Below are 22,724 nucleotides of genomic sequence, written 5' to 3'. Positions count from 1 at the left end.
GTCTGGCGAGTAAACTAAAGAATTTACTAGATTCTATTGTCAGGATGTGCTGGAAGGTTGATATCTAGATGTACTTTCGGTATTCACAAGAAAGACACACTGATTGTGTAGGCAGGCTTTTGATTATCTTTTAGATTTAGCATAACTAAGACCAAACTAACTGAATAAGCTCAGTTTTAATGTTACATGTCAGACTGCATCGACTCCTCTTGCTGCCCTTTGCATTCATATTGGCTTGGACTTTCAAAGTCACAATGCTTGACTGGATATACGTATACACACACACACACACACATATACATACATACATATATATATATATATATAATTATAATTATTATTTATTTATTTTTTTTTAATGGAAAAGATTATCAAAAAAATATTGCTTTTGCTTCGAAACAAAGTATATGAACACAGGAACTGCTGTATTTAAAATGATCCAATATGCAATCCCATTTAGGTATTGTACAGATATAAAACAGCTCCACCATGAAAATATCAACACGTTCCAAAATAGCAGACAAATATGTTCTTTATATGTGAGATAAAATATAATGAAAGTGATGTTACGTGACATTCAGCCAAGTATGGTGACCCATACTCAGAATTCGTGCACTGCATTTAACCCATCCAAAGTGCACAAACACAGAGCAGTGAACACACACCCGGAGCAGTGGGCAGCCATTTTTGCTGCGGCACCCGGGGAGCAGTTAGGAAAGTTTTTCACACATCTTCTCTAAGTCTCCGGTCTAAAGGTGTAACGGAAGCAATGGTAATGGCATGAATTACTCACTCTTTGCATTGTAACTGAATTCTTTAATCAGTGGACTAGTTTTGCAGCTTCATTCATTCAATCAGTTCTACACTGTAAAATGCACCCATTTCGAGAAATTGCAAGTGCAAAAGCCAAATAATCATCTAAATTCATAAATGTATTTTGTTTTTAAAAAAATTGCATTGTCCTTAAACCAAGGCTCCAAGGTTCACCAAGGGTTGATGACATCTACAGACAAATGATGATTGTTACTTCATCATATCCTTTCTAAATAGCCATTGTTGACTCTGTTAACCATAAAGGGCAAAGCAGAATGGACTTTTGTATCAATTTACGTAACAAAATGGGAAGAAGTAAAAGCAGAGGAGTACACTAACGTTAGTTTCAGTTCTTCCTCCTGACTGCCTGGTCAAACGCAGAGTGACAGACACAGAAACACAGAGGGATCTAGAAGATCAGACGTGAAGAAGAAGCTTGAGAAATCATGTGGAATCTTGAACCAGACGAAAGAATTTCAGGTTGGATACATTCACTATTTCTCACTTTAAAAACTCTCAAAATAGATTTTTAGTCTATTGGATGAGTCGGGTAATAAAATATGTTTGTCAGTCCAGTGATCCTAGCACAGTAATGTAGGAAATGAATTACTTCACTTACAGAACAAAAGGGTTGCCTTTTACTAATACTGTAAATATAGTGTATGAAACAGATGAACAGTGTGAAAACTTAATCTGTCGCCTCTTAGATTTTGAAGAGGAGAACATCCTGTCTTCAGAAGATGAACGAGACATTGAGGTAATTTCTGATTAAACCTGAGAGTGGCTGTGACTTCACACTTTTAGTGTACACTATTAAAAAAAGTATGTAAAAAAATTTAACATGCAATGATAAATGTTTTAAACAGCAGTATACTACATTAATTTCAAATTACATTGTTGCATGCTTAAGTCAATGTTGATAAAAATGCATTATGGGATAAGATATTCTACACAGTGTGATCTTCTGTATGCCACACGTTTTGGTCATCTGCAAATGCAGAAAATTTGCTGTAAAAAAATCTTACTGTAAATTATAGAGGTTTCAAAAGCAACGTGGAAGCAAATAAAACCAGCCTCTTTGGAGGCCCCTTCTTATTACAGCTACAAGATGCAATGCCTTAATAACATTAACTGATATCACAATTGCAGGAAATACATTTTCAACTGTGAGAGTCTTAAATACAATATAAAGTTGCACATAATGGTTAATTTTCTGTCCTGTTATGCTAGTATGCAATCATTCTCCACAAACAGAATCCTTTCTTAAGTGTTTTGCTCAATATTTCAGTAATGGATTTAAGTATTAGAATAACTATTTGTCATTGTATAATCTGTTATACAGTGTGAGATTCTGGAGAAAGAGCGAGATGAGGCGAATGAAAAGTTGTCAAGGATGGAGGAGGGTGAGATATCTGTGGGAGTCTTTTGGCAATATCCTTATATTTCAGCTCATCTACAGAAGGAAAAACAATTGAAGTCTCACAATGAAAAATATTCTGAGAACTTAACTGTTATTGAACGAACTATCACTTTGCCAGAACTACTTGAAGTGTCACTGAAAATGTGTCCACTTGATTTATATAACTACTTTCAGCCTCTGCTCAACTGCTCAAGGAGCTGGATGTGTTAGAGATGCAGTTTCAGATTGAGCGATCGTGCAGGGAGACCGCAGAGGCCTTTGCACTGAAGGTAGCCACACTTCCCTTTTCTCACAAATCTAACGGCTTGCTGATTATTTCACATCCCCTATATTAATTACAACCTATGATGTTTTCCAAACTAGTTATTAGTCAACTCAAAAATGAAAATTCACAAAAAATATATATTCACCCTTAGGAAATCTAAGATATACATGAGTTTGTTTCTTTGTCAGAACAGATTTAAAGAAATTTAGAATTGCATCACTTGCTCACCAATGGATCCATTGCAGGGAATGGGTGCCATCAGAATGAGTTTATAAAAGATGATAAAAACATCACAATTACCAACAAGAAATCCATACCACTCCAGTCCAGTTAACCTATTGAAAAAATAAATAAATAAATAATAATAAAAAAAAAAAATAAAAAAAAAAATATATATATATTTTAAATAATTAAATCCACACACATTTGTTTTAGAACTGCTTTGGCTTTTTTATTGATCGGACTCGTATTTTACCCGGAAGCAGTGGTTTGAAGTTTACAATTTCTTGATGGATTTGTTTAATACAAACACACATCTTTTGGCTACACCAAACCTTAAATGATGGACTGGAGTTGTGTGGATTATTGTGATGTTTTTATCAGCTTTTATAAACTCTCATTCTGATGGCAACCCATACACTCCAATGGATCCACTGGTGAGCAAGTGATGCAATTCTATGTTTCTCCAAATCTGTTCCTATGAATAAACAAACTCATTTTGGATGGCCTGAGGCTGTGTACATTTTTCCCAAATCTAGTCAGTTTTGGGTGAACTATTCCTTTAACATCCATAGAAACTTTCCAATATACAAAATGTTCTTTTTAGCTTAAAAGGTTTCTTTCGATTTTTAAAAATGTTTTCGCAGTAAAGACAAAAATATATTTTAATGATGATGTAAGAATGAAACTCAAAGCAAATTATGGACCTGGGTAATGGTGCCATACTCCATTCACCGTTATAAATGATATAGTATATTGTTCTTATTGGATTAATAAATAAAGGGGCAAGGGATATTGATGCTTAAAATGGTAAAACTTTTGAACCCACAGGTGAATAAAGATTTCAAGGTATTAAAGAGGCAAAGCCAGGCTATACTTCCCCTGATTTCAGAAATGCCAGAAAACTTCTCCATCCTGAACCTGGACCCCGAGGCTGATCCCAGCTCTGAGCTGGTCTCTGAGGAAGAGAGCAGTGAAGATCCACTTCTCATGAGTCAGAATCAAATTAGAGGTAGTTTAATTTCTATATTCTACAAGCCTCGAAAGCAGTTGAAATATGCATAATCTTGTCTAAGAATAGACACAGTTAAACAGTTCAAAATCTCCAATGTGTTTGTACAGAACTTCAGTCATCTGTAGACCGGTTACTCGGGGAAAAAATTCAACTCACTGCACAGGTGGAGCTTCTTAAGAAAGAGAAGGAAGATTTGAAGGACAAGGTATAATGGCCAGGTGCCTGCAAATGGTCAGAAATGTCAGAGAAAACAATTAACCCCAAAATTGCAATGGAAACTATGTTACCAATGTTACTTCAATTTAGGGATCTTTATGGGTCTCATCAATGCCCTACTTTCATTTATATGTGGGTTGAATTCTAAGACACTGAATTCAAGAAACTTCAAATTCTTATTCTATTCTTAAGTTGGTGTTGGAGGTCGGAGAGAAAGAGGCCCTTCTGAGGAAGTTCAGTAAGCAGAGCAGGACTGTGAATAAAATGAAGAGAGGTGAGTGAGCCAAATATATTTCACCATTAATGAGCACCTACAGAACAACAGGTTGATGGTAGTTTCTCTGTGTGTTCATGCCCCAGTGTCCCAGCTGGTTACAGAAGAGTTTACAGAGATGTCTCAGAAGCTCGAAATAGAGCAAGGACTCAGGCAGCATGCTGAAGTTTTTGCACACCAGGTACTCTTTGAATTACAGATGTAAAAATCTCAAATAATGAATATGTAATTTGGCAAAACTGCAAAAAAGGACAACAGATTTTAGATAAATAAAGCTGCAAAGACTTCTTACTTCAGTCATTGAATGGGTGCTTTGTCACATACAGTATACCCCTCATCTATAAATGACACATTTGTTTTTGTTCAGTTGCCAAAATGGCAGCAAATCGGCTGCAGCTCAAGTTTTCTTACTTGCGAAAAGTTCTGTGTTATGTATGAACACAGCCATAAAAGTTAATGGTTTGAGCATGTACAAGTTTTGGACGCTCTGATATACGAGGTCCAACACAATCTCATGGCAAGGATCTTATTCTTACATTTTCTTACAATCTGCTTACATCCCTACTGATGGGGTGGACCTTTGTGCTTGCTTTTTCCTCAATAATCATGCGTTTCGATACAAATCTATCATGATCACACTGTACAAACTCGATGAACACCTCCATATATATATATATATATATATATATATATATATATATATATATATATATATATATATATATATATATATATATATATTAAACATCAAACCATCACAATTGTCAGAAGTAGCCAGTGCAATTTTTCATGCAGTTCAGTTATATATTATGAAGACAGTGGTCAACAACTCATTTGAGCATGAAACTAAAATGTAAAAAAAAAACTATATTTGCAGATCTGCCATTTAAACTGTTGATTCTTTATCATAAACAAAACGGACAGTAAAAACTAATAACAAGGTTTAACAACGCTTATGAATGAATTTACTCCTTTTCAAATGCCCTTTGAGAAGCCATTTGATTCTTTCAAGCAACGGCAAACTTCACAGAGGCTCATGGGATATTAAAAGTGGAGAAGGAAGCATCTGCATGTTTAACAGACAAGATATTACGCAAACGTTGGTCTGTGTCACGTCTTGACTAGAATCCTTTCCTTTACCGTTTAGACGTGGTCTGTAGCATATTCATTCATCACGCAGAGACTATGTTCACCGCGTTGACTGAAAATACTTTATAAAAACATTATTTTACCAATTTGGCTTTCATAAAGTAGCGAACAATGACGCAAATAATGTTACTCACCCACTGACGGACGTCTGTCAATTCCACAATCCAGAAGACAGACAAATGAAAACTGTCTATTCGGCAAATCTTACTAAATTTAAATTTAGTAAGTTATATACTTTGGTCTTTGGGTTCAGTTCCGTGTAGGTTCATTTCCATCTAGATGTAAATACGAACCCTTTTCCTCATGTAGGCTACATTAAGTTTCTTGATGATAAAGTTTGTAACGAATTCTCAGTGATAACCGCTTTATTTGTGATTTATTTGAAATCACTCTCCGGAAAAACGTTGGACTCTTATTTAACCTCAACATATATATATATATATATATATATAAATTGTAATAAATTATTATATCAAATTATTAGATATTATTTGTAAAAAAAAAAAAAAAAAAAATCTATCAATAAAGGCTCGACATACTTCTGGTTACCAGTATTAAAAGATAACAATTTAAAGGGGCAAACACACCTTTTTTGTTGACTTTTTTTGAGTCAGAACAACTTTATTTGTATAGAACATTTCAAATTGGAATTCAAAGTGTGCTTTATATATAGCCCACATATTAAAAAAATAAAAATAATCATAACAGAAGCATAAGAAATAAACTCATAATTAAATAAATTGTTAAAAATTCAAGAAACATATTTATACTGATACATTATCATATGATAGCTAGCCTACCTAACAGTTTAGTTAATCTGGACATTAAAACACACTTCTCGCTCAAAGGCCTACATGCCCTGGAAGACAACATGACAATATCTGAATCAATAGAGAGTAGAATGGATGTAGTGGGCTGTCTTCCGATTTGGTCAAGTGTATACAAGGGCCATGAGAGATCTGGGCTGGATCCGGTCAATTCACACTCATGACTGTGAACCTTCATTAATGAAACAAACACGAAACAAAGAAGAGAAAACACTGGGTTGGGATAGCACACACTCTTTGACCACTGCAGTCCAGCTGGCTCTGTTAATACTAGTCCATGTTGTGTTCATTCAGTCTAAATGAGCATCTCCACATAAAGGTGGCATCTGTCTTTGCATCCCTCGTCTCTTCCTGCGTTAATTAGCACCCATCAAGATAGCAGTTTGAAATTCGGCAGCTCTTTAAACCCCTGTCCTTGTTTGACACTTCCTATCCGACATCTCTTTTGTCAGCTTTGTGTATATTGTTCCCCATTTGCAGACACAGACATAATGGGGTCCCAACAGGGGGCCTTCACCTGTGAAAGGGACCCCGACGGTTTGCGCACCACTCAAACTCATTCTGAATGTGCAGCCACACACCACACAGCTTGAATGACATTCTTTATCGCCACCCCCTCCATTTGTGTTTTGAAAACACATTCATCTTTTTCACGTTCAGTGGTTTTTTTCCCATCATAGAGAGCCTAATGACGGACTAATTCGAAAGGGAGAAAATACAGGGCGTCATCGCACAAAGAGATGCGTTCGTTTACTCGCCAAGCACATGCACTTTTCCTTGTAATTGCACCTCCACAGGGGTCACACTTGGTGATTTAGGTCTGCTCTTCTTGCGAGCTGAACGAAAGGGCAGTGAATGGAGGTGAGAAGTGAGAGTCCAAACAGTCCAACACATGACGAACTTCCACTTCCCTTTCCTGATCGCCATTTCTGCTTTTCAACAAGTACGCTTCTTGTAATCTGCAATTTCGGGGAGATAATGGATGATTTTTGGCTTCCCAAACTGAACTGATTCTGTTGAGGTTTTGTGCTGAATGAAAACTTTCTGATAATTCACATAAATAATTAACATGCTCACTGAGCTCAACAAATAAAATATAATGCTGGAAAGGTCTTTGAAATGAAATTTGGATGTTGACGTATAAAAATGAGTCTGAAGGATGTTTAGACCTTCTGTGGTGTAAGTGTGAAAATTTGAAGAGAGGTTTTTGAGGTTTGGCATATGGATGGATGGATGGATGGATGGACGGACTGATTGATCAAGATTGTTTTTTCCTTACAGATGCTGGTGAAACAGCAGGAAACCCAGAGACAGATTCAGAACGCAGAGACTGAGAAACAACTAAAACAAGCTCTGAGTCAAGTGACTGAAATCAGCAAAGCTCTGGAAGAGATACGACTCTGTTACCAAAACCAGGTGAGTGTGTCAATGTATTCAGGTGTTCATATCCGAGATGTGGAGTTGTGATGCTGATGTGGTTGGGAAACATTTGAATCCATTGCATCGATTCCCAATCCAGTTTCCCCCAGATATTTACTTCATTTCTTGTACGTATAAATAAAAGCCGTGAAAAACCACTGTAAATAATTGATTTTTTTATTTTATTTACACTATACTTAAGCTTAAATAATTATAATATTTGAATTATTTCTTTTTTTTGTGGAGGTAGCTTGTGGATTTTCAATTGAAACGATCCTAAAACATGGAACAGTGTCATGTGATATTTGAATTAGCTTTAATTGTATCCGTCGATACAGATTTCTCAGACAGCGGCTCAGGATCTCAACTCTCTGTCCGATCTGGCCGCAGTAAGAACAAAGCTGGAGATCAGCGAGAAAGAGAGGAGCGAGTTTGAGATTCAGCTGAAAGACTCGCAACAATCTGTTAATGCACTTCAGGAGGAAAGTAAGTCTTATCTGAAAAGTTATCTATATTATGATGCTGAAAAAGTGAAAGGAGTTGAAATGTAGGGCAGGTGGAGACCGAATTCTCAGATTTTTCTCCAGAGAAAAAAGATCTCACATATGTCCCTCTTCAAAAGAGATTTCAACAATGTCTCAAACTCAGATTGGCCTTAATAATAAAGTCTGCAATCAAAATCTCAATATGGACTCGTATTCAGTTCTCACCAAGTTTTAGGAGAAACCAAAGACAGTTTGAGTAAAAGTTGATGCCTAGATTAGACATGCTTGAGACCTCCGTTATGTCTTCAGAGCTTTGAAAGAGCCATTGAAAAGCAATTGAATGTTCCCACCGGGGAGTAATTGTCAGGGTTTTGGTAAGGGGGAACTCAGGTGCAGACGGGATTTACAACACAAACAGGTTTATTTACAAAAAGGGAAAACAAAAACCCACGAGGGGGAAAACACTGACTAGGGAAATACAAAATAACTGAACAGGCCTGAGTTAACGGGATAAACAAAGACTCAAAGCACGGGAACACTAACTATAAACAAACACTTACAGAAATACAAAACACTTCTTCAGGAACAGGTAAAATCACAAATGATGAACAAATCTCAATGAACCGACGCAAGACAGAGCACACTAGGAAAGCTAAATAGGGGGAACAATCAAGACACGACAGGTGGCACAGATGGGACAATCAAGACACGACTAGGTTAACAAGGGGGGCGGGGCAAGGGAACGAGACAACACAAGCACATGGCCCAAAGGCAAGGCCATGTGCTTGTACACAAAACACGGGTCTGTCATGATCCTGCCTCAAGACTAGGAAAAATCAAGGACACGAGGGCAGAATCATGACAGAACCCCTCCCTTAAGGAGCGGCTTCCAGACGCTCCTCAAGGGAACATCAAACACGAGACATGACTGACATGACGGACTGGGACACCGACACAAACCAACAAGACATGACAAATAATAACAAAGGCAGACATGAATACACGACGGCAGGGTTAGGGTGACAAATCAAAAAAAACAAACAGGGAAGGGGAGGAGGCGGGACCACAAAGTTCATGGGGGACAGACCAGGGTGAGTGGGTGGGGCAGGAGTTTTAGGAGGACAGGACGAAGGCTGACGATGGGGGGTACGGGCAGGTCTGGGTGGTGAGGGGCGGGGAGGGGTCTCGGGACAACTGACAGGGGACATGATAGGAGCAGACAAGGGACGCGGGGCAACGCTTACGGGACGCGGGGCAAGACTTACGGGACGCGGGGAGACGACAGCTGGACACGGGGGGACAACATCTACTGGACACGGGACGACAACTGGACACGGGACGACAACATCTACTGGACACGGGACGACAACTGGACACGGGACGACAACATCTACTGGACACGGGACGACAACATCTACTGGACACGGGACGACAACATCTACTGGACACGGGACGACAACATCTACTGGACACGGGACGACAACATCTACTGGACACGGGACGACAACATCTACTGGACACGGGACATCTACGGGACACGGGGCAACATCTACTGGACACGGGGGGACAACAGGACACGGGACATCTACGGGACACGGGGCCACATCAACAGGACACATGACTTCATCAGCAGGACACGGGGCAACACTCACGGGACACGGGGAGACGACATCAGGACACTCGGGATTTCTGGGGACAGGGTCTGAGGACAAGACAGGACTGACGGGGACTTCTAGGATACGGACAAGACTAGACAAATAATCAGAAAAGGCTTTAGCCGCTAAGACAATTGGCATCTCCTTACGAGATGAGATACACTGAACTAAAGTCTTTGCTGCAGAGTCGGCCGCGGCACTCTCCTGCGCTCTCACGACTGCCGACTTGCATACTGCCCTCTTCTTTGCCGGCTCGGGCACGCCAGCGCTCACCGCTGCTGGCTCGGACACGCTCACCGCTGCTGGCTCGGGCACGCCAGCGCTCACCGCTGCTGGCACGGGCACGCCAGCTCTCACCGCTGCTGGCACGGGCACGCTCACCGCTGCTGGGTCGGGCACGCCAGCGCTCTCCGCTGCTGGCACGGGAACGCCCACCGCTGCTGGCACGGGCACGCCAGCGCTCTCCGCTGCTGGCACGGGCACGCCAGCGCTCTCCGCTGCTGGCACGGGAGGAGACAGGGTCACAGGACCGGCAGGCCCCCTCTTCCTCCTCTTCCTCCTTGGGCACGGTGCAGAGGCCACAGCTGGGTCAGAGGCGGGTTGGGGGAGTTTGGTCTCGGGCAGGGCAGTCTCGGACGCCGAAGACTCAGAAGTTGACTCCCATGAAAACCGTCTCCCTCGTTTCATGGGGAGACTGCTGGCTGGGGAGGGCACCTCAGGACTCTGGGAGGGGCTTGCCTGACCCCCCAGGGTTGCCACGGCCAGGACACGACCCTCAGGGATCGTTGGCAGCTGGGTAGGTGGAGGGGACCTCTGTGGCTCCTCCTGGGAGATGCTTTCCCACAGCCGGGCATAATTACGGAGGATCCACTCCCCCTCGGGCGAGTATGGGAGGGTGACCCCCTTCCTGTCGGTGGGGGATGACGTCCAGCACTGCCTCCGGAACTCCAACAGGTGTTGGAGCTCGGAGGACCTCCTGCCTGCTGAGTTCCTTCGTGGTCGGTTCATTCTGTCAGGGTTTTGGTAAGGGGGAACTCAGGTGCAGACGGGATTTACAACACAAACAGGTTTATTTACAAAAAGGGAAAACAAAAACCCACGAGGGGGAAAACACTGACTAGGGAAATACAAAATAACTGAACAGGCCTGAGTTAACGGGATAAACAAAGACTCAAAGCACGGGAACACTAACTATAAACAAACACTTACAGAAATACAAAACACTTCTTCAGGAACAGGTACAATCACAAATGATGAACAAATCTCAATGAACCGACGCAAGACAGAGCACACTAGGAAAGCTAAATAGGGGGAACAATCAAGACACGACAGGTGGCACAGATGGGACAATCAAGACACGACTAGGTTAACAAGGGGGGCGGGGCAAGGGAACGAGACAACACAAGCACATGGCCCAAAGGCAAGGCCATGTGCTTGTACACAAAACACGGGTCTGTCATGATCCTGCCTCAAGACTAGGAAAAATCAAGGACACGAGGGCAGAATCATGACAGTAATAGTACTATAATTGGACAATTTTACTCTTAAATATTATTATTTTGTTATAAAATAATCAATATTTTAATTGCAATGTTTAAATTTAAATTGTTTATTTTGCAATCAGTCAAGCTGCTCAAGAATAAACAGAGAGAGATGGAGCAACTTTCTTCCATCGAATCTAACCAATCTAACCAGTTGAATGAGACAAACGAAAATTCAGCCGATCCTCCGTCATTGTTACCGCCACCACCACCTCCTCCTCCTCCTCCACCACCTCCACCACCTCCTCCTTCATCTTCAACTGTCACTGAGTGAGTCTTCAACACCTTATGTTTATGTTAATTTCAACCATAAAATACATTACTGGAAGCATCTTCAAAACTTTATCAAAAGCAGATCCATTGTATTTTTAGCCCATTAACGGCTTTGAGGAACAGAAAGAAGGGAGGAAACAACACCACTCAAACTGCAAGTAAGACAGTCATACCTTACATCCGTATTATGTGAAAGGATAAATCAACAGCTCACAGAAAGAAACAATACAATAATTTAAAAGACAACAAGCGCTGCTCTTCCATCCTCTATGAATACTGTGCTCATTTTCTCACAGATCCCGCAATTACGGAGGATGTGAAGTCCAGAGCTGTGGATGAAATGATGGAAAGAATCAAGAAAGGCATTGTCCTCAAACCTATTCTCAGAACGCCACAGGTGTGTCTTCTACTTATTACATGTTTTGCTGAACATAAATTTTACATTGATTCGCCAACACTGTCTGTATGACAATAATCAAATGAGTGATGGAAAAAATTCCCATGAGCTTGTGTGCATCACATACAGTTCTCACAGTAGGACAATGATTTCAGTTAATAAAACACACCTTTTTAAGATAATCTATGTTTTAGACATTCCTTAAATATTGGCCTGTTTAAACAGAATTAAAAAAAAATATTTTTACTTTTCAGGCTGTGTCAGAGGATGAAAATGCATGGAAGGTATTTCAATACTACTGTTCTGTGTGTGCGTGGTGACATGCCTAAACAAATTCATACATTGCTTGTGAATTATATTTTAAGAGAGTAACTGTTCAGAAACGACAAAATATTATTAATCAAAATAATTGACGTTAACAGGAGCAGAGGTCGGAGAACCGGAAATCAGCTGTGCTGGAGTTACAGGGGATGCTGGTAAAAGAAGATCTCTTAAAATGTGGACTACTGATTAATTTTAATACTCAGACAAGCTGTTTGCAAGGTCGACAGATAAGGAAATATAAAATCTGGGTGCAAATATTTTAACACACATCAGTTCAAAATTCTGGAGTCTCGTCAAGGCTGGAAATACAGACGATATATTATTTCAATATAAAATAACTGTTTTCTATTTAAATGTATTTTAAGATGTAATCTTTAAAAGCGAATCTGAATTTTCAGCATCATTACTCCAGTATTTAGTGATAGCTGTTACTGTTAATTGTATTTATTAAACACTGGTAATGTTTTATTATATTACTGTTTGCATCCATTTTATAATAGGGTCGTGTGCTAGTACTTTTACCACAGTTAAGGTAGTTTTAGGGAAAACACCCCTTAACCACTGTTAAATCAATATCATATATGATCTCTCATTGCTCATTGTATTAATGTAACTTTATTGGCTGGTTCACATCAGGATTGCATGAGGAGGCCTGGCCCTCGAAGGGTGGAATCTAAAAAACGCTTCAGCCGTAATGTTGGGGAGGCGGAGCTTCAGATGGTGCTCCAGAGAAGAAGACGGGCCATGGGTGATGAAAAAGGGAGCCCTCCTTCTCCATCCAAACCTAAAGGTACCATCTTTCCCTTTACTCTATCAAAGGCCTCAAAAGTATCATTTAAACTGCTGATGCATTTAAATGTGCGTCATCTTATATGAAACTGGTCAACCCTAAAGTTTATTATTAGAAACATCAGCATACCGTAAGCTAAAACAGTGAATTCTGAATTTATTTGCAGATTTATCATGTATTTCCAATTCTCTGTTATCCAGATTTAACATGTATAATCATCTTTTATGCCTGTTTTGTAATATATACAAGCTTAAACATTATATACTAGCTTGTATATATATTGTGTCTATATAATGTATAAATAAAAAAAATGGGACTGAACTGATAAATGTTTTTAAAAAATTGCAATATTTAACAAATGTTTTTAGGAATTAATAAAAAAAAACTGATCAACCAACTCACATACAGGTATACAAAACATAAAAACATATTAATTTATCTATTTTTTTTATAGATACATAACATGTGTATTTATCTATTTTTACTTTAACTGTTCATTAGTAGACTAAACCTCCAAAAGGCAGAGCTGTCTAAGTAAATAAGATATAGAATATTTGGCAAACATGAAGCACGGTTTATGCTTAAGAAAATACACTCTCTGAAAACAAGTTTTAATGTTTTATGCAATTTTGCTTCTCAGTGAACACTACCTTAAAATTGTAGACATGTCTTATTATTGTAAAAAGATATATTTTGGGATAGCATTATTAGCTTATTGAAAAGGAAATCAATTTTTAATTTTTTTTTAGAATCAGATTTATTGGTCAAATTGGTTGCACTAAGAAGAAATAAATCTTTGGTGCTTAAAAAGTAGCTTCTTCATTTATTGGTTGGTTATGAATGTTTGTGCAAGCTGCATTATAACGCAGCCACTTAACTAAAGCTTAAAGTTGATGTTTCCTCTCCCACTCACAGATCCACCCGCAGCCGTGCCCGTCTCGAGCTCTTTGCCCTGGTCGGGGGAGAGTGGAAGTGCCCCAGTGCTCCGGAGACTTCAGCAGAACCGTGAGAAGAGAATCTCTCGCATAAAGGCTTCCGAGTCCATTATATGGGAAGAAAAGTGAGTTTTGAGGGTCTTTTAGTCTGACCTTCTGCACTTGTAAGAAACACAATGTTGAACTAAGTATGACTTCAACGCCTATTTCCTTCTGCCAGATGCCTCTCGGAAACTGTTAAAAGTAAATGTCACAAAGCTGAATAAAGCATTAACCCTGTTAACTGTGCGATGAAAAAACCAAGGACCCATGCATTCAAATCTGAATTATGAAAGAAATAAAAGACATTTTTTCTGCACATACTCAGTCTTTTCTTCGCACTCAGTCTGCGTTTGCTGTTGTGTTGGATATTTGTGCTTTTGAGATGTGAATTCTTCATTAAAAGACTTGACTTTCTTGAATAGTGGACTTGCACAAGTATTTGGACCTTTTAACAGTTCTCTAATTTTGCTGAATTACAAATTCGACATTGACATTTTAAAAGCATTGAAACTCAAATTATTTTAATGTGACATTGTTCTATATTCATAAAACCAGCATTTCACCCTGCTCGGATTTTATTATGTGTCATTCTTGGTAAATTTGTTTTTCAGATTTGTATTGCAATGCTAATGCAATGACATTCCCATTTGGACTGAGATCAAGGCTTCGACCTTGTTTTTGGGATTATTGATTTGGCAAAATAAGTTCCATTCTCCAGACATGCTCTCACATTTTCACTTGTCTTGTGTCAATTTCCTGCAATAACTACTGAGGAGTTTTAATCAAAACTTTGGCCTTCTATCAATACATACTTGGTTAAATACTTCAGTAAAAAAAAAAAAAAAAATCTTTTTTTTTTCACATAAAGTGCATCAGAAAAAAAGTTTCAAAAGCTGTCACTGGGGTGCTAACTTTCCAAAAGGTCCGCGTTTGTACCTTTTAGACACTAATATGTGTACTTTTGGTACAAAATTGTGCCTTTTGAAACCCCAGTGACAACTTTTGTACCTTTTTTCTGAGAATGTAATGTCTGTGTAAAGAGATTAGAGAACATTAACATTTTTGAACATTAACATTTTTGTTAATGAAAATGTAAACAAAAAACACAACATTAGAAAATATCAGATGTGATTATGCATTATTCTTGAAAAATCTTTTGTTCAGGTTTGTACAGCAATGTTAAAATAATACCAAAGAATCTGATTTGAATTGAGAATAAGGGTTTGGCGCAATGGTCAAGTCCATCTTGTCATTTTGACCTTTTTAATTTGACTCAGTTTTGAAATTTTGATTTGGAACATGCTTTCACATGTTGGCACCTGCGATCATAAATTAGGAGTTATAATCCAAAAAATAGAAATTGGCCATCTCTTGCAACACTTATGCAAAATTGTGTAAAGCTGATCTTAACCTAAAAGACTTAAAGATACCATACCATTTATTTATTTTTAGCATAGAATAATGTCTGATCAGAATCTCATTGGGATTGAAATCAAGGCTTCGCCTCAATGTTAGCAAGTCCATCTTATCATTTATTTTTACCTACAGCCTTGTAATTTAGACTGTGTTTGCGATTACTGATGTGGAGACTGTCAAAAAATCATTTTTTTGCCATTCTCCAGACATGCTTTCCAGCGTAATAATAATACTACTCACAATAATAACTGAGGAGTTCTAACCCACAAAGTAAAAACTGGACATCTCTTGCAAATACTGCTAATTTACAAAAAAACGGTAAGTATTAGGTAAGTATCAGAATATATATAAGTCGCTGTATAAGCTGTCAAGTGTCAAAACCTTTAGGTGAGTTTATCCCTCCATCTAAAAAATCCTGGAATGAAAAGGGCAGCCTTTTCTCCTAACACCTCCACACTCCTATTCTTTGATAGAAGCTTTTTAAATAGAGTACAATTATTTTCCACTCTCACTCACTTTTGCCTTTCTCCTTTTAAAACGCATTTCATTCTGTAAGGATCCCTCTCACCCAAGAGAGCTTTTCATCTAACAAACACTATTAGGAATTCATGTTTTTCCCCAGTAACTGAAAGGTGTCTCATTTATGTCTGTGTACATCTGTGTGAGTGTGTGACGTAGAAGGTGAAGAGATATGTAGATGTGGATGTAATACTGTATGTGACCAAAACAAAGTGCCAGCGAAGAAAAAATCCACATGTGTGAGGCCCTTGGAAAGCCCATTTATTTCTGAACGTCTGTCTTCCTGCCTGTCTATACTACACTTGACTGAATTTGTTTCTAATGAAAAAAAGTTGATTTAATTTAATTTTATTTGCTTATTTTTTATTTATCTTAATAAATATACCTAACTGGTGCATTAGCAGAGCTGAAATCTATTTAGACATATTTGATTTGTTTTTATTTGATTTATAAATGCACCTAATTGGTACATTAGCAGACCTGGAACCTAGACATATATTTATTTAGTGAATAAATATGTGAGTGAGCAGAGCTGAAATCTGTGTAGACATATTTTATTATTATTATTATTATTAATAAATATTTTTATAATAACTACATAATTCTCATACTTTTATTTAATTTCATTTTATTTCATTTATAAATGAAATTAGTTGAGAAAATGTCCACAGTGTGAGTAGCTGTAATTAAGACAGTTTTTTGTTTTGTTTTTTTGTTGTTTAAGGAGTAATACTGCCTCCAGCCTGAGTGGCGCTGTTTGTCATCAAACTCCCCTTTCAGCTGCGCTACAATGAGCAAGTAAAATAAATAGTAAAGCTTTCTTTAAATTTGTTAAAAGGACCTTATTAACCTTTTCAGGGGTGAGTTAAAAAATATTCTAGCGATCCCCCCGAAGTGAGTTTTAATTCAACCATTATTTTAGAACATTTCCCCTTACTGTTTTCCATGGCGACGCGACAGGCTTTATCACATGACAAACCGCAGCCACGAAAACACTGTATGACAGATGGATCACTTTTATTTTGTTTTTCCTTTTTTTTATTCACAAATTTGCATACCAGGTGATGAACAATCTGATATATATTCAGATTCACAAATATGTGTAAATAAGTATATTTGGTCATTTAAACACCTTTCTAAATAATCTTGATTGTGATCTGCAATGTGAGATGGGTGCCGCCATGTTTGTTCGTGCTGCAGTGCAGAGAGTCCTGTCAGTCGGATTTACAGCATGTGAATTAATCAGTTTCTCCTGATATAATAATAATAAGTGGCAGGTGAACTGGGTGAAGAACAGAGTGAACTTTATAGTTACTTACACCATGTGTATCTTATATGAATAAAACCCATCTAAAAAAAAATAATTTGAAAGGATTTTTATTGTTGCTTCCATAGACATATGCTTGTATTTGTCAGACTCTAAATGTGTTGTTTTACTAGTACTTATGTGTATTTAAATGTTTGAAACCTAAATATGCATTATGTGGTTAAGAACACTGCATAGTTGTGCTTATATGACAAGAGCAGTGCATGTCTCTCTCTGGCTCAGCACTGGTCATTGAGTGAAAACAGTTTGAATTTGGCAGTCGTGGACGTCACCAAACGTGCTAAATCCCGTATGTGGTACCGTACCGCTCAAAGGGTTAATAAGTACGCTCTGTTCCAGACTCCGGAACAGAAGGTGGCGGTAATGCTCTAATCACGCTGGTTGCTAGCCGCCGGCTAAAGCCGAGAAGAAGAAGAAGTTAGCCTAGCAGCAGAGACACACATTTCCTTTATTGTTTACCGGTCCCGTATTTATTCGTCTAGCTCTTTTAAAAAGATGTGGTTTATTTATTTACTCAGCTGGTTGTCTCTGGTGGTGCAGATATGTTTCGTTACTCTCGGTATCGGTGAGTTTTCTGTCACAGTGTTAGCCGCTAACTCCCTTTTGCTGACGCGACCAAAGAAACCCCACAGCTCCTGTGCTTATTATCTATAACATATCGGTTTATTATTAATTAATTCATCAATTAATTGTAGCTTATGGTAAAAAAATAAAATAAATAAAATACCGTTGTAGAACATTTTGACAGTTTGCTGAGCTAGAACAAAACATAAGTCCCATATCTTTGCCTAAAATCCTCATCGTCATCATCATAATAATCAATAAGCTAATTGTGTTTCAGGCTTTCACTTGTTTTTCTGTTTCACATGGTAGTGTTCCAGAATACAGGACTGCATTGATTACTAATCGCTCTGACCGTTTTAATCACAATCTTTAGAGACAAGTCACATCTCTCAGTTGTCTATTGCAAATGTTTGATGGCTAATTTAACTATTTTTGCGGCAAAGTGTGGTTGACACATGCTGAATGTTGTCATTGTCGTAAAAAGAAACATTACAAATGTCACTGTCCTCATATGCAGATGTAATTAAAATGGTGACTGAGAATATGGCAACCTGACAAACCAGAAGTTGTGTGTACCTGTATGTTTACAACTGTACTCTGTGGATGATAGATAGATAGATAGATAGATAGATAGATAGATAGATAGATAGAATGCATTGCAAAAGTTTTTTAATGTATTAATTATGCTTTGTAATGCACCTTATAATGCACTCTAGGATCCCATGAATACTTGTAAGCACATTTATATCACATTATAATACCCGTCTATACATTGATACACTTTAGCAGGTATAATGCAAATAGAAAACCGATTTCAGATGTAACAAGGGATCTGCAAATATAATAATGCATTTGAATTTCAGTTACAGTTATGAAAAGTTGAAATGTTTATTATGAATTTTTTTTATGATGCATCATACATCAAGGCTTTAAGTAAAGTGTTGTCTTGTACAGTCTGTGTGTGTAAGTGTGTAGTTTTGTCTTCTCAGCTGCAGGCCTGTATTATCTGGCAGAGTTAATCGAGGAGTACACCGTCGCCACCAGCCGCATTATTAAATATATGATTATGGTGAGTAAACCAGCACGACGCTTCTCCAACGGTACACTTTAGACAGTATTGCATGCTCTTTGTGATGTCAGGTTACATATGTTTCATCTTAACTTGTTCTCTCATCTCTCAGTTCTCCACAGCGGTGCTGGTGGGACTCTACCTGTTCGAGGGTTTCCCCACGCTCATGATCGGAGTGGGTCTCTTCACCAACCTGGTTTACTTCGGTCTACTGCAGACGTTTCCATATATCATGCTGACCTCGCCAAACTTCATTCTGTCGTGTGGTGTGTGATGAAGAGCCTCTTAGGAGACATGTTTTATGTGTGTTTGTGTGTTCTCTTCTCATCTGTGTCTTTGCTCTCTTGTGCAGTACTGGTTGTGTTGAACCACTATATGGCCTTCCAGTATTTCGCGGAGGAGTACTATCCTTTCTCTGAGGTTGGCTCGTTTTCATTTTAAAGACTTAAACCACAAAAACTCTCCTTAAGTGATGTCAGAGCTTACTGTAGGATGGAGTTCAGACTAATGTGTGTGTGTGTGTGTGTGTGTGTGTGTGTTTTCAGGTTCTAGCGTACTTCACTGTATGTCTGTGGGTGACTCCATTCTCTTTCTTCGTTTCCCTCTCTGCTGGAGAAAATGTTCTTCCATCCACTATGCAGCAGGGAGGTGAGTGACAGCAAACTGTGTTTTCATACAGTCTGTTTTAAACTATAACTTTAACTATATCCCTATTCTTGAACTGTCCTGATATACTATGCTTCCAGGGCTGATGATATACCAGTGCATACATTAAAATGGTAGAAATCTGTGTGAAAAGTATTGAATAAATTATATTTGGATCTGTCCAAAATGTTAAAAAGTGGGCAAAGTTTGCTTAGGAGAAAAACCTTTCAGTTAAAATTTAGTTTGGTTTTAAAAAGCGTAGATGACATAGTTTAATATATAATGCATAATATAACACATTTAATAGCATTATCTTATGCCTTATAGTATAATTTTAAGTATATTTTAAATAAAAAATGAAAAAAAAAAACACTGGCTAGAAGTGTCCAAAAATGTGCATTTTTATTTATAAAATGTTCAGTCTAATTGAATGATGATAAATAAAAGAATACATTTTTTTATATATTTTATTAAAAATAAATTTAGATTTTTTTTTTGTAATTCATACCATCAGAAAATATGTAGATATGCATTTTACTTGGAACATTAAGTATCAATTAATTAAGTCTTATTACATAAAATATCAAATAAAATAAAAATTATTTATTAAAAATATTTTTTTAATACATGTACCTCCAAAAATACTCAAATATTAATTTAATTTTACAGTAGACTTAAATTTAAATAATCCAAAATAAAAATTATCATTTTTTTAATACATACACACATATATACACACATATATATATATATATATATATATATATATATATATATATATATATATATATATATATATATATATATATATATATATATATATATATATTGTAATGTATTGTATTAAAATATGTTTTTAAATAAAGGATTTTTTTTGTATAATTAATAAAAAATATTACAAATAAATACATTCTGTTGTAATTTACATGCCATCAAAACTAAATGGGATTTCATTACAATGTGCATATTATATTCTCATCATCAGAATGTTTTCTTTACTGATCACCCACTTCTTCCGTCTATTTAACTCCTGTTCATTATTTCCTGTACCTGTGTTTTTCTCAGATGATGTGGTGTCAAATTACTTCACTAAAGGCAAGCGGGGCAAGCGCTCGGGCATCCTGCTCATCTTCTCCTTCCTGAAGGAGGCTGTTTTGCCAAGCCGACAGAAGATGTACTGATAAAGCGCTTCAGACGGAGGGGTTTGGGAGAGTTTGTTCAGGCCACCAGCCCCTTTCAGTGGACCGCTTGTTTTTGTGGGAGAAACGATGATCATGAGATTGAATCTGTAGCCGAGGGAGAGGACCAGATCAGAACAAACGCACATAAACCTGAAAAAATGAACTTAACTGTTTGTAGTTTCATATCCAGAGTTGCCAGCTAATTTTTTCTTAGGCATCTAAAGACATGAAAGGATAAGAGAAGTCTTTCAATCATAAAGGCTTGATCTTTTGTCTGTACGTGGATGAATGTGGAAGGGGCTTCGGCTTCTCTTGAGGCTGCTGCTGATTTTCTTCTAAGCGCATCACTTCGAAAGCTAGTGCGCTCATGAATGAATTGATTTTTTTTGTTCACATTTTAAAGAAATATTTTACCCTGAATCCAGTGTTTGGTTCACTCACTCTTCGTCACATCTTACACTACAAGTATTTGTTTAAGGTTAGACTTCAAGCAAGTCATTTTTAATAACCTGATGATGAGCCAGTTTCAGTAAGGATTGTTTGTGTTGATTTATAAATCCATTTTATATCTGCTTGTGGTGTGACGAGCAAAGAAAAGCTTGTTTTAGGGTAAAATGTTGCTTTAAATACTGCAGTCATGAGAGCCATAGTGTTGGCCATGCTTAATTTGTGTGCTGTACAGAAGTGTAATAAAATTCAGTTGTATGAGTTTTTGAAAGGTAAATATTGTCATGCACAAATAAGGATCTGATGCATCGTGGGTAAATCTCAGAAACATATCAGGTCACATTTCAGCCCAAAATCACGTTAAAGAAAATCTTGCTTTAAGAGAATGAAAGCTTTTTAAGAATTATTTGGATTTAACAATTAGAGCATTGTGTTTTTTTTTTTTTTTTTTTTTTTTTAGTGTAATGTATTTTTTTTTTTTAATAAATTTCCTTTTGTAATTAAATATTTGCCTTCAAAACATTTTTCATTTTTAAAAAATTGTCATTTAGGATGACATTTGAATTCTAAGGTCTAAAAATGTGTTGATTTATGATATTACTAGACGTGTTTAACTATCAGAAAATATTCATGTTAAAAGTGTTCGCAATTAAAGCAAATTAATGTGCTTAATTATCAGGAAATCTTTTTGCAAACATTCTTAACAATTGAGCTTATCAATTAAAAAGCCTATTTTTGCCAGCTGGATTAAAATAAGTAGATAATTGTTTATAAAAGAAGCTTTTAAAAATTTTTTTTTTTTTTTGGACATGTTCAGACCTCATGAATACATTTTGCAGGATCCCCCCAAAGCAGAACTATGATGTGTTTCATTTTAATTTTTGATTTAAATCTGAGTTGTGTAGTATAGCTCTTTGACCAAAATACAGATTTTGTTCATTTTCTTAAGTGGTGTATGTGAAGAGTTTCTAATGAAAGGTCTGAATGACTCAAACACGGTCTGTACTGACACATTTGCACTGCTCTGTATTTGGCAGATGGGATCTAACACTTGGAGTGCGAGGTTGAGGAAAGGTCAGCACACATTCGCTTCAGGAGCGAATCTCTTAGGAGGGCGGAAGTTGCCCTTTGCTGGTGTTATCAGACTATTTTGTGGCATGTTTCTTAATGGCTGAGGTTACACAGAAAACTGGTTCTAGGTCAGTGTAAAAGGGCAGCTCTTTTCTCGCATGTCAAAAATGTGTGCTCTGGGATCGGATGATGACAGCAGAGCTGTTTTGGGCCGTGACCCGGGTCACTACCGTTTCGACCTCCAGCTTTCAAACTGCATTCGCATTCACACCTACATAGTTCAGCATTGAGGAACTTTTCAGAGATGTTTTCGCCCTCATACATGTTTTCTACTCCAGTTTTCACACATTGGTGATATGCATGCAGAGGCATGTTGCAGTTAAAAGCTACTCCAAAAATGTTAGCCTTTGCTCAGATTTCAAATGT

General features: G+C 37.5%; 2 protein-coding genes across 2 annotated transcripts; both read left to right on the top strand.

The window, feature by feature from the left end:
- The first annotated feature begins 1,158 nt into the window (after window positions 1-1,158).
- LOC113038174 (shootin-1-like) lies at window positions 1,159-14,357 on the top strand. Its single transcript, XM_026195421.1, has 17 exons — window positions 1,159-1,293; window positions 1,521-1,570; window positions 2,156-2,216; window positions 2,408-2,502; window positions 3,549-3,729; window positions 3,840-3,937; window positions 4,141-4,222; window positions 4,309-4,403; window positions 7,480-7,614; window positions 7,956-8,103; window positions 11,382-11,568; window positions 11,671-11,729; window positions 11,868-11,968; window positions 12,223-12,252; window positions 12,391-12,444; window positions 12,929-13,082; window positions 13,998-14,357. Exons 1-17 carry the CDS (start codon window positions 1,260-1,262, stop codon window positions 14,144-14,146), a joined length of 1,713 nt encoding a protein of 570 aa, XP_026051206.1. The 5' UTR covers window positions 1,159-1,259; the 3' UTR covers window positions 14,147-14,357.
- Window positions 14,358-17,693: 3,336 nt separating this feature from the next.
- LOC113038170 (protein TEX261-like) lies at window positions 17,694-21,489 on the top strand. The gene is made up of 6 exons (XM_026195408.1): window positions 17,694-17,886; window positions 18,875-18,954; window positions 19,067-19,220; window positions 19,307-19,374; window positions 19,500-19,602; window positions 20,665-21,489. Exons 1-6 carry the CDS (start codon window positions 17,817-17,819, stop codon window positions 20,778-20,780), a joined length of 591 nt encoding a protein of 196 aa, XP_026051193.1. The 5' UTR covers window positions 17,694-17,816; the 3' UTR covers window positions 20,781-21,489.
- Window positions 21,490-22,724: the final 1,235 nt, after the last annotated feature.

This window comes from Carassius auratus, chromosome 2 (assembly GCF_003368295.1).
Source record: "Carassius auratus strain Wakin chromosome 2, ASM336829v1, whole genome shotgun sequence".
In the NCBI taxonomy this organism is placed as follows: domain Eukaryota; kingdom Metazoa; phylum Chordata; class Actinopteri; order Cypriniformes; family Cyprinidae; genus Carassius; species Carassius auratus.
The sequence above is the reverse complement of the archived record's forward strand: the minus strand, read 5'-3'. Positions and strand labels throughout refer to the sequence as shown.